Here is a 14,786-nt window from a genome sequence, read left to right on the forward strand (position 1 = left end):
GGTTGCTGTTGTTGTGGCGGAGGTCCATAACTTGGCTGAGTTTGTGGTATTGATTGTTGTGGCTGTGGTTGTGTTGGTGCTCCATAGCTTGGTTGGGGTTGTGATGAAGGTTGCTGTTGTTGTGTTGGTGTTACATAGCTTGGTTGTGGTTGTGTTGATGGTTGCTGTTGTTGTGGTGGTAAGTAACCTTGTTGGGGTCGCTGTTGTGACTGTTGTGGCTGTTGTTGTGGTTGTTGTGGTTGTTGTGGTTGTTGTGGAGTACTATACCCTTGTATTATCCTTTGTATTTGAGCACTATAGCTTTGCTGTGGTTGAGGTTGTGATGAGGCATACACCTGTTGTAGTTGTGGTTGGTTATTATAATCTTGTTGAGATTTTTGTTGAGGCTGTCCAAAGTTCTGTAAAGATTGGAACTGTGCTTGGGAAGAATCACCTTGGATGTCTTGTGTGTTAAAATTGTCAAAATCAAAAGATTGTCCATTTCCAGATGTACTAGACGGACTATACATTGATGATATGCTAACCGTTGGTTGACTTTGAAAGGGAGTTTGAAGTAATTGAGAATATGATGATGCTGAAAAAAATACAAACATATTCTTAATTAGTTATATCATATAACTTATATGTAATACATCATTTTTTATTTTTATAAAACCAAGGATTAAAATTCTTATAAATAACTGGATTCATATGTTAAGAAGTATTGGGTTTATCGAAAAAACTGATATACAATTGGTTTTACATATTACAACAATTTTAAAGTGATACACAAAAGATAATTGCTACACAGATAAAATATTGTGATTTTAATTCAGTTTTGTTAGTAAATTAAAATGTATGGTACCTATAAAAAGTGATTAGGACATTAGGTACTTATTTAATACAATTGTAGAATATTTAATAATGGATTTTGTAAAAAACGATTATTGTTCTTAAGATGTCTATACTAATTCTAAAACCATATGCTTTTATTGTAAATATTACGTTAATTGAAAACATTTTTTATAATTTAGTTTCAATATAGGTAAGTGGTATACATTTTACATTCTATAAAGACTGTTGACGAAATGTCGCATAAGTAAAATATGTGCAAACTATTTTGAGTAAGAAATTCATAAAAATGTTTCTTTTTCAATCTAAGATTTTTAAATTTAATTCAAGATTCCTCATAAGTTTTTCTACCTTTATCAAAAAAAAAATAATGTCTACCTGAAAGTTAATTAAAATTTTTATGAACATTGGAAGTTCAAATTTTTACTATATTTTATATTCACTTGATTTCTCATGTAGCGGTTTTCTTATTTTGCTGTAATTCAAAAACGAATAACTCTAGATTAGATACTTGAAATTTACACCATATTGTTATTTTATCAATTCCTATGACTGATAAAATTTTCGAAATATTTTAACTCATTTTTTGCTGTTTACGGACACTTTTTTTAGTTTTTTTTTCTATAAATGTCATCAAAATTATATTTGTCGGGTCAAAAAGCGTGAAAATTTAATACAAGGCTCCTGATTTATTGTTATAATAACGGTTGAAAAATATTAAAAGTACATAGGCACACATTTTTTTTGTAAGCATTTCAAGTTCGAATTTTTACAAAATTGATCAAATTTAAAATTTAAAACAATGTTCCACGTAAATAAGTAAACAAATTATTTTATTCACAATAATATCATAAAATATACATTAATACAAGTAATATACCATCTTTGCTCAGAATCGTTTTTCGTAGGTATATAATGATATTATATCATTAAATTGAAATTTAATACCATACATTACAGAGACCCACCTGTAACATACTGTTCAGCAGAGCGACAACCACTTTCCCACTTTTTTAATCATTCATTTTTGTTCGAAACCATTTTCAATAATTTTGCTATTTAAATTATTGGTACCAATATATAATTACTGGTGTTTTATATTTTATATCATACCTGAAGATTAATTTAGAAACGGTAAATTTTAGCTTTAATAAAGCTTTGTTTTTAACATAAATACATAAAAAATTGAACGATTTATTATTATTGGAATTAATATGATTGTTATCTAGGTTTTACGGATAATAGAACATAAATAAATTATTAACTACGTAAATTACTGTAAGTGTTACCGTTATTTAAGTTTAATATAATCGTTATTGTATATTGTTGGTAATAATTTAAGCTCGATTGTTTGAACATATAATATAATTTAAAAATTACACCTCTACGTTAATAAGTAAGTTACGAAACTGAAAGAAAACGGAAACAAAAAATAATACACATAAATAAATTATTATACGTTCATTTTATGCAGATCGTCTCACGGTGTTTGCACTTTTGTTTTCCTCGGTAGAATACCTACCGTGAAGTTACCATAATCCCCTTCTCCTCCACCCAAATACACTTGAATTATTCCACAGACGGCGGAACACAACTGGGAAATATTAACAATTACTATACCAAGTGTAGTGTTGTTCTCACGTAACGACATTAATTATTCACAGCCTATGCAGAGGCGCTTAAATTATACACTCGCAATATATAATAAATTGTATTATTATATTTTCAATTTTGTATTCGTAAAAAATGTATAATATATGTATGTTTGTGATATTGGTTTTTTTAACACTATATATAACTGCGTGTTTTTCACTGCGAACAATATAATACGCTTCTTTATGAAATGGTGATTGAATGAAATCATACTTATAAGTTATAAGTATAATATGTATATATTATATAGGTATGTCAGTATGTGTATACATAATATATTATGTATATATATTTTATTACTTGAACGCGCGCAGAGCGTAGGTACACGAGGGAATTCACGGGTATTCACGCGGAAAAAAAATCATATTCTTAATGAATAATATATAGACGCACGCACGGTGAACATATTATAATTTAACACGGAAACCATTAATCCAGCAGAAACTGCTGGTGAATATAAGCAGCAGCGTAAAATATGAAAGAAAAATATTATAAAAGGCAGATATGAAAACGAGTAGTATATAATAGTAATATTATAGCAGTAGGTTTTTCGAATGGTAAGTGGGCACTCTGGACTAGTACATGATGACGGAATAATAAATATCGTTTGGACGTATTATACATAAGCTTTCAATTTAATGTGTAAATAAAAGTAACAGATTTAGATTGATGATTAGTTTTGATTTGTTGTCAAAACATTTTTTTCATACGAAATTAATTTGATTTTTCCATAATATTGCCCAGGAAAATTGTATTTATTCATATTGTATAAAATGAGCTAAACCCATACTTGGTTGTACTTATGCCGGAACATCAGTCAATACAGTAGTGAAATCAACCGGTCAGTTGTACCTATAAATAAAATACTGTTGTTTGAGTCCGACAAGAAAATAATTTATGCTAGGAATAATAATTATATTATTTTAATATCATTACGAGTTACAACAACGTCCGTATAGTAGACATTACTACATTAGTTGTTCGTAAATGAACAAAAATCACGTTTTCATAGATGAATGAGTAAAAAATCTAAAAAATATGAAAAATTGCATAGAAAATTGATGATCGAATTTAAGGTGATTTACAATCTCAAATTGTCTAGCCACTTAGCTATAATACGTAATAATAATATTATACCGCTTAATGACGGATTCGTCTGTGGAGAATCGTGCAAAAATCGTTGCGCAATCATATAAATTTAGGTATAATAATATGGAATAATTTTAAACCCACCAACGTGTAAATTAGTTTTTAAGGAGTTCTAAATTATTATAGTGTTTTTAGAATTGTCTTGCTCCTTGGATGTACCTACAATAATATTGATTAGACGTGAAAAAATCTCAAAAATCAATGTTGTTTAGTTTATTTCAAATTTTAAACTATTTATTTGTGTTTATTTGCATTCATACAATTCAGTTATTTAGTTAAAATAAGTCTATAGATTATTTGTATGTACCGAAAGTCCATTATATAAATATAGTAATAATTACAAGTACCTAGTACAACCAAACTTATGAATTTTCAATTGTATCGTCCAAGATATATTATAGCGCGTTTTGACTTATATAATATTATATTTATATATTATATTATTTATTTATTATATTCATGATAAAAATGAAAACCACAGATGAATAAATGTATCACTAATACACCTATAAGTAATTACATTTTTTATTTTGTACTGTATTTGTGATAAGTAGTGTAATCATATTATATTTTTATTTTATTCCAAATTATACATTATAATTTATAATAAACCTACAATAATTTGAAAAAAAATTGTCGTCAGCACGCGATGAGAGGTGGTACGATTTTTAAAAAAGGTATTGTGAGCTCAAAAAAATATTTTTTTTCCAATTTTTATAATTGTAATTATTAAAAATGTATTGCTAAGTTTGAATTGTCCTTTTTTACGTAACTACTTTGGGCTATTTTGTATTTATTTTTCTATACGAAATAAATTCTCTGTATTTATCAATACGAAAATTATGTCATCACAACAGTAGGTTTCATAGGCACAGGCATGACCTGCGAATTTTGATCCAACTTAGGTACATTATAAATTGCGGTGCATAATATAAACATTTTTTATCTAAGTTTCTGGTTTTGTATTAAGTTTTTTGATTTTCATTAGCCAAAAATAAACATTTATAAAAAGTATTATTAGTATTAAAATTGTATTTTAAAATTACTAAATACAATTTCATATAACCTACCTAGTTATTTATTTATGTGATGAAAGGAATATTGTTTTTTATTCCTATTAAAAAAAGTAAAACTGATTTAATTATTGTACTTGCTTCGGCAGTACATATACTAAAATTGGAACGATAAAAAGTAAAACTGATTTAATTATTATCAGATCATAAAGCTTATTTCAAAATTTGGGGGTCATATTCCCAAACCTTAATCTAATTTTTTTTTGAGGGGGGTGCAGTATCCCCACCCCTGGATATGTCACTATTGTGGATTACCTGTGGATGAGGTCTGGACACGTCTATGGTAGGTTTTGTATATTAGGTTTTTTGACTAAAATATTTTCTAGAATAATTGTAATTTGTATTACATGTACGATGTAACTATATAAGTTTTCTAGAACACATTGTTATTATGAACTTTTTGATAAACTTTTCGACAAAAATATATTGTAAGATTTCGTATAAAAGTTAGTACTACCTAATACATATAGTAAATAAATTGAGCTACTCTTATTTTATAGGTATCGACTAAACTTTGACTATTGAAAAAATTAAAATGGTTAAAATTGTAATTTCAAAATAAATCTTACAATAAGCTAATAAATTATTAATTGCCTAGCAAAATATAAAATAATTATTTGTATTCGTTCGTCGACAACCAATACCAAAGTTCAAATTCTGATTTTGCCAGTTTAATTTTTGAACGGAATAAATATATTGTTAGTCACTCGGTAGGCTCGAAAATCAAATTTTAGTTCGTTTCACCATTATAATAATAATATGGGCATTGCGAACCAATTATTTTGGCTTTGCGTGCGAATCGATGAGCTTCGCTGCCGATAGTTAAATTTATTTATCGCTTGATAATCTTTCCGTACCCTATATATAATAGTGTACATGTAGGTACTGGAATGATGCCATTATACCTATTATATCGCCTGTTATATCCATAATAATATTATGCCGACAATTTATCGTGTTTCGACTCTCTATATATACTGAAAAATGTGTAGGTGCCTACGGGTATTATATTATATTATTATAATCTGTGATAATATTTGTCTTCCGACCGCGTCGGATGTTACATATTATAGTATGTTATAATAAGTATTATAAACAGAACCTCTCTCGGGCGACGGACCGTGACGCGCCGATCGGCGGCGTGTGACCCGCACAGACGTCCAGACGACGCGTCTCTTGGTGTATCGCACGCGGCGGCGGAAACGCGACGGTCAGTTTCCGGCAATTGAATTTTTCGGCGGCGGTGGCTGCGTCTTTCCGGTCCCCGATGCGCATCGTTATTGTTTCGTAAGACCAATTATTATTATCTGTCGGGTCGGCTTCGTGTCACCGTCACCGCCGCAGCGTATTCCGTGCATTATTGTCGTGTTCAGCCAGTTCACACACTAAACGAATGTAGGAAGTGACGCGGCGACCATGCCGTAGCGATCCGTCCCGTGTCAAATCGTACCGTTCTCACACCGCATAATATACATTTGCACTAGGTAATGCGTATTTACAGGTATCATATAGGTAGATGACGTATTTAGGTATCTGGTATAATATATTATTACGTAGGTACGAGGAAACGCACACGCATGCACCGTGGCTGTTGTTGCCGCTGTCGTGACGTCTATTGTGCATGAAATATGGCTAATAAAATATGGGTATGCACATTATACGCGTTATTGTCACGATGTCATTTGTCCGCGAAGGCGAAGATTACATAGGTATTATTATTATTATTATTATAACTAGGTATTATAATTTATCAGACGTTATTACTTATTATAATAATATGTATCTCCACGTCTCACGCATTGCGGTGCGGTACGTCCCCAGAATTGGAAAGTCTGTGCACGCTCGTCTTATCGGTGCACTGAAATTGGGAAATTAATGGCTTTTAAGTACAGCAGACGAATATACGATATATTCATATATCCAGAAAACCTGTGGACCACAGTTTCAAACATCAAAAATCGTTTCGAAATCTAGTAGGTTTGTAAACGTCTTTAAAATTGTTCTAAATCTCTCAATTTCATTTTGATTATCGTGAAAAAAAATGTAAATAGGTCACGGTTCATATTCAACGCCAAAACGCGGTCGGCAAATTATTCGTTATATCCCTTTGACTTTACCACTGTTTTTTAGCTTTTAAATAATTGTACAATTGTATGTGCTTGGGTTTTTAATCAAATAATAAAGCCATACAAATGTAATCATACAGGTACATTTTATATCGCAGGTACATTTAATTTAATAAATAAAAATAAATACCTATCATCTTAAACCGATTTTATTTTCCCAAATGCAAACCACGGTGAGGTTTTCACCAACATCTAAAATCTAAATGAATCAAATAGTTAAAAACATTAACTTATTCAGTCAATACGAACTGACGTGTTGTGGTTTTTAATTTTTATCAAGCCATGCGACAAAACCTAATTGAAATAGTTATTTTGAAATTATCGAAAGATTCATTTTTGTTTTTTGAATTGGTAAAGATATCTTTTTTTTCAAAATTAAAATACCTAATAACTGAGGATTAAATACACGTACCTATCTAAGTTTCCAAAAACCGACTAAAAGTATACATTTCTCAACCCATTGTAACTTTCTAATTCATCAGTAACATATAATATTGTGATAGTTACACATCGTGATACGCGTGTTATATGTTATTATTATTATGCATTCCATTAGAACGAGAAAATCAATTTTGTCATCAATCAAGCGGTATATAGATAGGTACGGAGAAAATAATTGGGATGATTTGTATTTTTGATTACATTTCATCGAATGTTTGTTATAATATTCATTGTTGATGCTAATGTGCTCTAATAATGTTAACAATTTATTTCCGATGTGAATGTGAGCTTTCAATTATTGTTTTATACACAATCAGATTTACGACCTATATTGTGTCAATCACAATTCATAACAATAATTAATTTAGCTATTAATCAACATTTTGCATAAACCCACATATTATTAGGATAGATATAAATTATATTATGATTTAGCTACATATTTTTAGCGCGTGACGGTATAGTACCACTGGTGCAGTCACGTTGAATATAAATAAAACATCATAAAAAATATTACCATTATTACCATAATTTACATAATTTTTAAACGATTATCGTTGTCAATATTAAATATAAATTGCATTTATGTAAATATTAATTCAGTTTCGGTCATTACCAGCTAATCTATTAACATACATTGCACAATTACAATTTAATCTTACAATTTTCCAAGTGCATACAAAGAAAGAAAATCCATAGTATAATTTATATTAAAGAAAATACCTCTATAATATAAACCAAGAAATAAAATTGGAGTTCGTAATTGATTATTAATTAAATTATAGTAATTACATTTTTTTATAACGAGTTATTTAATATAAAATTTAAGTGTAAGGTTTTAATAAAAAATCTGTTGAATTTTCTTTTGCAGAGAGATGAGAAATTCGATTGTTAGGCAGATTTTTAAACGGTTTTAGTATGTAGCACTCACCATCACGTTTGTTCGGCAAAACAGCTAAAGCCATGTTCAAGAAGACCGCACATGCCGTTGCCAACAAATACGCCTTCATCTGTAAAAAATAAAAATAAAATTCGATTTAGCAGAAATTAATATGTCCATCTATCGAAATAAATACTCAAATAATTCGGTACACTCATATCATTCAATCATTTTTTTAACCGATTTTATAACATTTGGTACCAGTCTCATGAATACCTAATCTATATTATAGCACCTCTCTATAATGTAAACTTATAATTTAATATTTATCAATCGTTTATTTAAACATAATGTTAATGCGAGTAAAGAGTATCTATCATTCTATATTTTGGTGCCGAGAAGACCAATTTATTAAAACAACGAGTATTGTTATTCATTTCATTTTCATACAATAATAATCATACTTCATTTTAATTTCAATCTAAGTGCAATTTCACAAGAAAGGCTGATATTCGATTAAATGTGAACGTGAGTTACTGAAAATAAAAGCGCTTATATCTCACCTCCTGTTGTTTGATTATATAAAACTTGGATTAAAAAAAAAAAAAACTTAAAACGGTACTGATTCAAATTATTTATTGGACCGTATACAGAAATTATGATATAATCCACAGATTATCCGTTTCCGAACGTCCTGTTGTGGTACAGTAAGCCACGAGAATCGTACTAAAAATATTTAGTAATGCAATTATGTTGTCAAATATTTAATTTATATATTAGTTTCGAGTTAAATTAAAATATTGTTAGGACATATTATTTTTTTTTTGGCTAAATTTCACTGATCAAATTACAGTGTTAACTATACAATAAATTAACAAAAGAATAGGTAATTACGTATGAGTAATAATGAGCTGATTGTATATTACGATGTTATATGTCTATATAAGATGTTAGGTACTTCAAAAATAACATAAGTCATCCGAAGTAAAAACAAAAAAAATTGTTCATTCATTTTCTACTTTAATTTAATTTAAAAATGTATAACTTATAAAATAATATAATATAAAGGCGCTATAAATGTAAATAAATCACTTTATATCATACACGTAAGTGGAGATAGTATAAGAGCGTTGAAGTAATTATTTATTTATTAAATTAAATACGAGTATGTTGAAAATAATTAATCATTTATAATATGATAATATGATGAAAGCATCATAATGAATTTTTACCTTTCTCTTTTAGCCAATTTTTAAAAAAAATTCTGATGATTATGTATACATTAGGTATATCGATAAATACATTTTTCCAATTTGAAAATTTACCTTCGACTTATATTATATTTCAGTGTAGAAGTATATAAAATATAATGATAAATTAATAAAACATTTTTAAATAACTAATTTTCCGCGGGCAGTTACCTATATTTCAATAGACTAGATTTTTAATTTGAAAAACATTTTTCGTTTGAAATTACATTTGTTACAAACTCAATTCAATATACGAAAGCAAATTGGTTGAGGAAATTACTGCATCTTGAATAAGAGTAAAATATTTTTTGGCTGTTAACTAATAATAATTCATATTTTAAGCATTGATCGAAAAAGTCTTATACATTGATAAATTATGTTATATTTAAATCTTATAAAAATTACCTAGGTATCTAAAGTTGTAATATCGATAAAAAAAAAATTTCAAACCTTACAAAAATCATCAATAGAGAATCATTTTTAAGTTAGTTATGTAAGTATAAAATATACTAAAATGGCAGGTTTAATAATGTAAGGCTGAACTTAAAGTACTTGTATACTTACTGTAATCGTCTAATCCAAATTACTATCAAGAATCCTTTAGGTTATCCTTGGTTCACATTAAGTCTATTTTAACTTCGTAGGCGCAAAAACAAAACGAAAATCAAACAACCATAAAATTACAGAATAACGGTACACGTATTGTACCTACTTTAATTTTATTGTTATCGTTACGACACTGGACAAACGGTGAGCGCAATGCAAACAAGAATGAAAATGAATGAAAAAAACAACGAAAAAACCATCAAACGATTTTGGACGGCAGAGAGAATCCGGTGATTTTCGATCCCGACATGGTGACTACAAATGGATATTGGATGGGTGACGGTGGGCAATTCGTATTTTATACGAAGATTTTGCGAGGGACTAGAGGGAGAAGAAAGTGATTATGGTGGTGGTGACTGTAGCGGTGGCGGTGGTGGCGGCGACCTTGTTGGGAAAAACGGACACTATAATATAGTTACCGAGTTACGTGATACAGTTTGTGATCATGTATATACATATATATTATATTATATTGCTGAAGAAATTTAGGTACCTGCTATAATTCATCCGGTCTGCCATCGCTATGTAATGAATTATGCTTTCCACACAATTACCTACTCGCAGCACCTCCTGACCTCTAAGAGTTGGCGAGGGCCACCGGGATACTCTGAGGTATAGTCACCCAGTTACAAGATATTAAGAAAAAAAACTATTTGTTTTTAATAGCTATAAAGATAGAAATATAAACACGGTGAAATGTTTAAATGTTTTACGATCGTTAGTTTTAATTTATTACAATGTGTTAGAACTTAGATCTAACAATCTTTTTTTTTATCCTACTTTTTTTTTTACTTTTCTACTGCCGTATGGTAGTTGTACCCATAATACTATTGATTTTATAGTATGCTTAAAATCTTAATACCTTAAGTTATTTACTAACCCACTAATTTTATAGGCTGTTTTTGTTCATTTCCTGGTATCAAAAATCGTTTAGCAGCATTCGACAAAAAATTGATTTTTTCCTAAGTACCTACCATCCATGACGTATATCTTAATCTAAAGTTTAGATTCTAAACTTAAGATAGTTGCAATTTATCATAATATAATATAATGTGTCCCAAATATGTCTGTTCCTATTATTATACTATAAGTTTGATTATTATTATTTATTTATACAGTAGGTATATTGGTCTTGCCCGTGTTGTTCAAAATAAAAAAAAAAATACTAGAAATTCGTTCACTTATAAAAAGAGCTTTTATGTCATAGTATTGTTTTTCGTCAAAAAATCCAACTGTCAAAAGGACCAGCGATGGTTTAAAAATTCGAGTCTTTTACCAACGTAATTTAATCAAACAAAAAGGACCATACATGGTACATTGTACATATTGTACGCCATGGTGTAGCTAATATAAATTTAGAATATGTATATATATTACATGTATATATATTACAAAAATGGACCATAAATTATGCATGGCATAATATTTGCAAATTAAAATTAGAAATAAAATTCATTCATTTTCAGGTAGGCACCTTTATAGGAGATCTATAGTTACATTTACTTCTATTATTGAAGGTAGAACCGAATTTATTAGATTTTAATTAACAAATGTCGGAACGGTCGCGGTGTAGGATAACCCCCCGTAACCAACGTTAAAGGTACTGTACATTTAGGATACATGCATTTAGTAGCCCCAAAATTTCATCTTTGTTGCACCTCTACAGTAATATAATAATCATGTGCCTATATTATCTATATTATGGTGTACAACTGTGTAGCGACGAAAATGAAATATTTTTGGGATTTATATGTTATATATACCTTTAGTACCTATATCAGGTAAGAATTATAAACAGTACAACATATAATATAATAATATTAATATTGGTTAATGATGCCATTTAATACTAATTGAAGAAGTGAAAAAAAGTTATACATTATGATATTATTATGATTTATAATTTATAGCGCACGTTGATATCCCAAATACTGCAGTGTATTGTGTAATAATACCTATAAGATATTATAGTCTTTCGTCGATCGCTATCATGCTTCACTGACTGTTACCAATTACCCTACCTAAAATCCTAATTTAATTTGATGCTTATAATAATTAATACCTGCATATTAATATTTACCGTAAACTGTAAATAGCTGAAACAATAATTATACATTTTTTGCTACGGTCTGTACTTCACCGTCTAAACGTGCTAGGCAGTAGGTATATAAGAATATATTTTTAACAAGAAGGCTAATGTCTTTAAAAGGAAGTCAGAGAAAACATCAAAGGGATTGGAATTTTTATCGGTAACAATATTAATATATAAAATTTCGATAAAAAGGTATCCAAATACAAAAATATCCAGGAAAGTAACATCCACAGACAAAATACAATAAAATTAAATATTCAAACATTTTGCTAAAGTGAAAATATATAGTAGCAAAACACGGATAATACGCGTGTTTAATGTTTATAGATATTGATTTAAGCTATACAGTATGACCCATGTATTGTATTTAAAAACCCGTTCCATCGCAAATAACTCTAAAAATCATAATTGCTAAGTTTAAAATTGAATATTATATTTTGTCTTTTCTTAGCATATACCTACTTTCAATTAGAAAGAGAGACACGTGGTGGCTGGCGGGCGCCTCTCTACTTCCCATTAGTTATGCATGCATGGTTATGATGATCTATTCTCCTTTTTGTAATATTTGTATTTACCAATCGAATAATCTATTCAATTTACTTGTCAGACAAATTATGGATAATTGTCATTATTGTGCAGTGCACCTATATACATAAATATGACCGATAAATACATAGGTACCCTGAGTATGTAGCCATAGTTTGTATAAGTATTCGAAATTCTTAGAGAACAAACATAAAATGTAAAGTTTTCTATTGAGTCATAAACGACATAATGTGGCGTATAGTGATCGCAAAAAAAAAAATAGTCATCTTATGAAAAACGAAATGCAACGCTATACCTATATTATAATACATATTATGATATATTATATAGTGCAATATTTTTAGTCGTCTCGAGTATAATATGTCTGCGCGTATATAGCTTAGGTAATGCGTTTTTATTTTGTTTTTTTTTTATTAAAGTATTTCCGGCTGTTCTCTTTGCTTTGCCCACACGCCGATATAATAATAAGTGAAAAGGTTTAGAGCATTCACTGCGTGTCGCGTACAACACACCTTCTGCGCATTTAATTTTCAATTTTGGGACGCTCACCGTTGTTCGCTGCGTGCGCATTATCTCCGCAGTCCGTTCTGCACTCGTTGCTGCCGATGGAAGACAAATTAATCTATTAGTGTATTTAAGTATACGGCGCAATTGCGCAACACTCTATACACAACCTGCACTGTACGCGGGACATTTCTATTGACCATCAAATTACCCATTGCCTCGGTGTGTTCTACGTACCAAACCTGCAAAAACTATAATATTATAATGACATTAAAATATGTGCGCATATGCAGCGGTGAATTTGAGACAGGCCGCGATGAAATATTCATTTTTAATTTCCCGTCTTTTCAATAGGTTCCCGCCGTGGTGGTTCTGTTGACTTGTCCGCCGCCAATGTCATTTCCGTCTTTATGATTTTTTTTATGCGTTTTTATTTTATATTTTTCGCGCAGACGATGAACATAACTTAACGACGCGATGACTGCAGCTGCTGCTGAACACATTACCTATTATACAATTTTGGTACATGTTTTTCTCGTGACGAACAACGTTTCAAATGTATTATAATATAGTAATACAATAAAACTCATAAAAGTATTGATACTTCTGATTAAACTCTTGCAATTTCCCATTAGATGCAAGATATATTATATATTTTAATATTTTCTATATTCTTAATACAAATCTTAATATCTCCCAAAAATATATGACCATTTGATGTTAGAATATTAATATATCGCTCATTAGAGAATTAATATTTCACAGAATAACATACATTTCTCATAAAGTACTTAACAATTCTTATTAGTTCACAATAGAGGATTGATATTTTCTCAAAAATCTAATTTTCCTATAAAATCCTAGACATTTTTCATAAATTCCGTGACATTTCAAATAGAATCCTTAACACATCTCATAAGTTCCATGGCATTTTTCTTTGAAGAATCAATATATCCTAGAACAGAGTACATTTCCAATAAAATATCCTTAAATTATCCCTTAAAAAGACATGGTAAATCTCATGAATACTTTAATACTTCAAATTAAACTCTTGATATTTCCCTTTAAATACAAGATATATTCTAGAAAAGTATAATCTCTAATATATTACTAGACAATATTCTTAATAAATCTGATATTTTCCATTATAAGATTGATATTTCACAGAAAAGCATATTATATGAACATATTGACTAGATAGTTACATTCAATTTAACTTTATAATGTCGGAATAATATTCTGTTTTTTGTATTATTTTTATTGTAATCTCGATTTTTCTCTAATTTTATTTTATAATTTTCTATTTAAATAACTAACAAAACTGTACACTATTTATTTATTTATATAATTATAAATTTTTTAATATTTTTGATCTTTTTTAGTATAACATTGTTACACTCTCTATCTCTAACTCAAGCTATGCTTAAAAGAGATAGATAATCAAGTATTTTAACTATCGAATGGTGTATTGTATTTTAAATTTTTATTGATAAAAAAAAAAAATACATATATACACCTCTACAACATACGACAGTGAAACGACACAAATCAGTGACGAAGGCTATCGAAGGATACATAATGGTAGGAGGGAGGGGACGTTTAAAATTCTATAATATACATTATTAATGGTCTATG

The 14,786-nt window shown here is 29.1% G+C and overlaps 2 protein-coding genes across 2 annotated transcripts in view; one reads left to right on the top strand and one right to left on the bottom strand.

Annotated features, from left to right (window-relative positions):
* The window catches only part of LOC100573082 (RNA polymerase II degradation factor 1), a 16,749-nt gene extending 6,245 nt beyond the window's left edge, over positions 1 to 10,504 (bottom strand). Inside the window, exons 1-3 of the mRNA XM_029489992.1 lie at positions 9,968 to 10,504; positions 8,205 to 8,283; positions 7 to 574 (exon numbers count right to left, since the gene is read on the bottom strand). Of these exons, the coding sequence (XP_029345852.1) occupies positions 7 to 574; positions 8,205 to 8,283 (647 nt within the window). The 5' untranslated portion in view covers positions 9,968 to 10,504. The remainder of the gene's footprint in view (positions 1 to 6; positions 575 to 8,204; positions 8,284 to 9,967) is intronic.
* LOC100159222 (choline O-acetyltransferase) overlaps positions 10,271 to 14,786 on the top strand; it is a 122,527-nt gene continuing 118,011 nt past the window's right edge. Inside the window, exon 1 of the mRNA XM_016808320.2 lies at positions 10,271 to 10,444. Coding sequence (XP_016663809.1) covers positions 10,271 to 10,444 — 174 coding nt within the window. The remainder of the gene's footprint in view (positions 10,445 to 14,786) is intronic.

The sequence above is a fragment of the Acyrthosiphon pisum genome, chromosome A2 (genome assembly GCF_005508785.2).
Source record: "Acyrthosiphon pisum isolate AL4f chromosome A2, pea_aphid_22Mar2018_4r6ur, whole genome shotgun sequence".
Lineage (NCBI taxonomy): Eukaryota > Metazoa > Arthropoda > Insecta > Hemiptera > Aphididae > Acyrthosiphon > Acyrthosiphon pisum.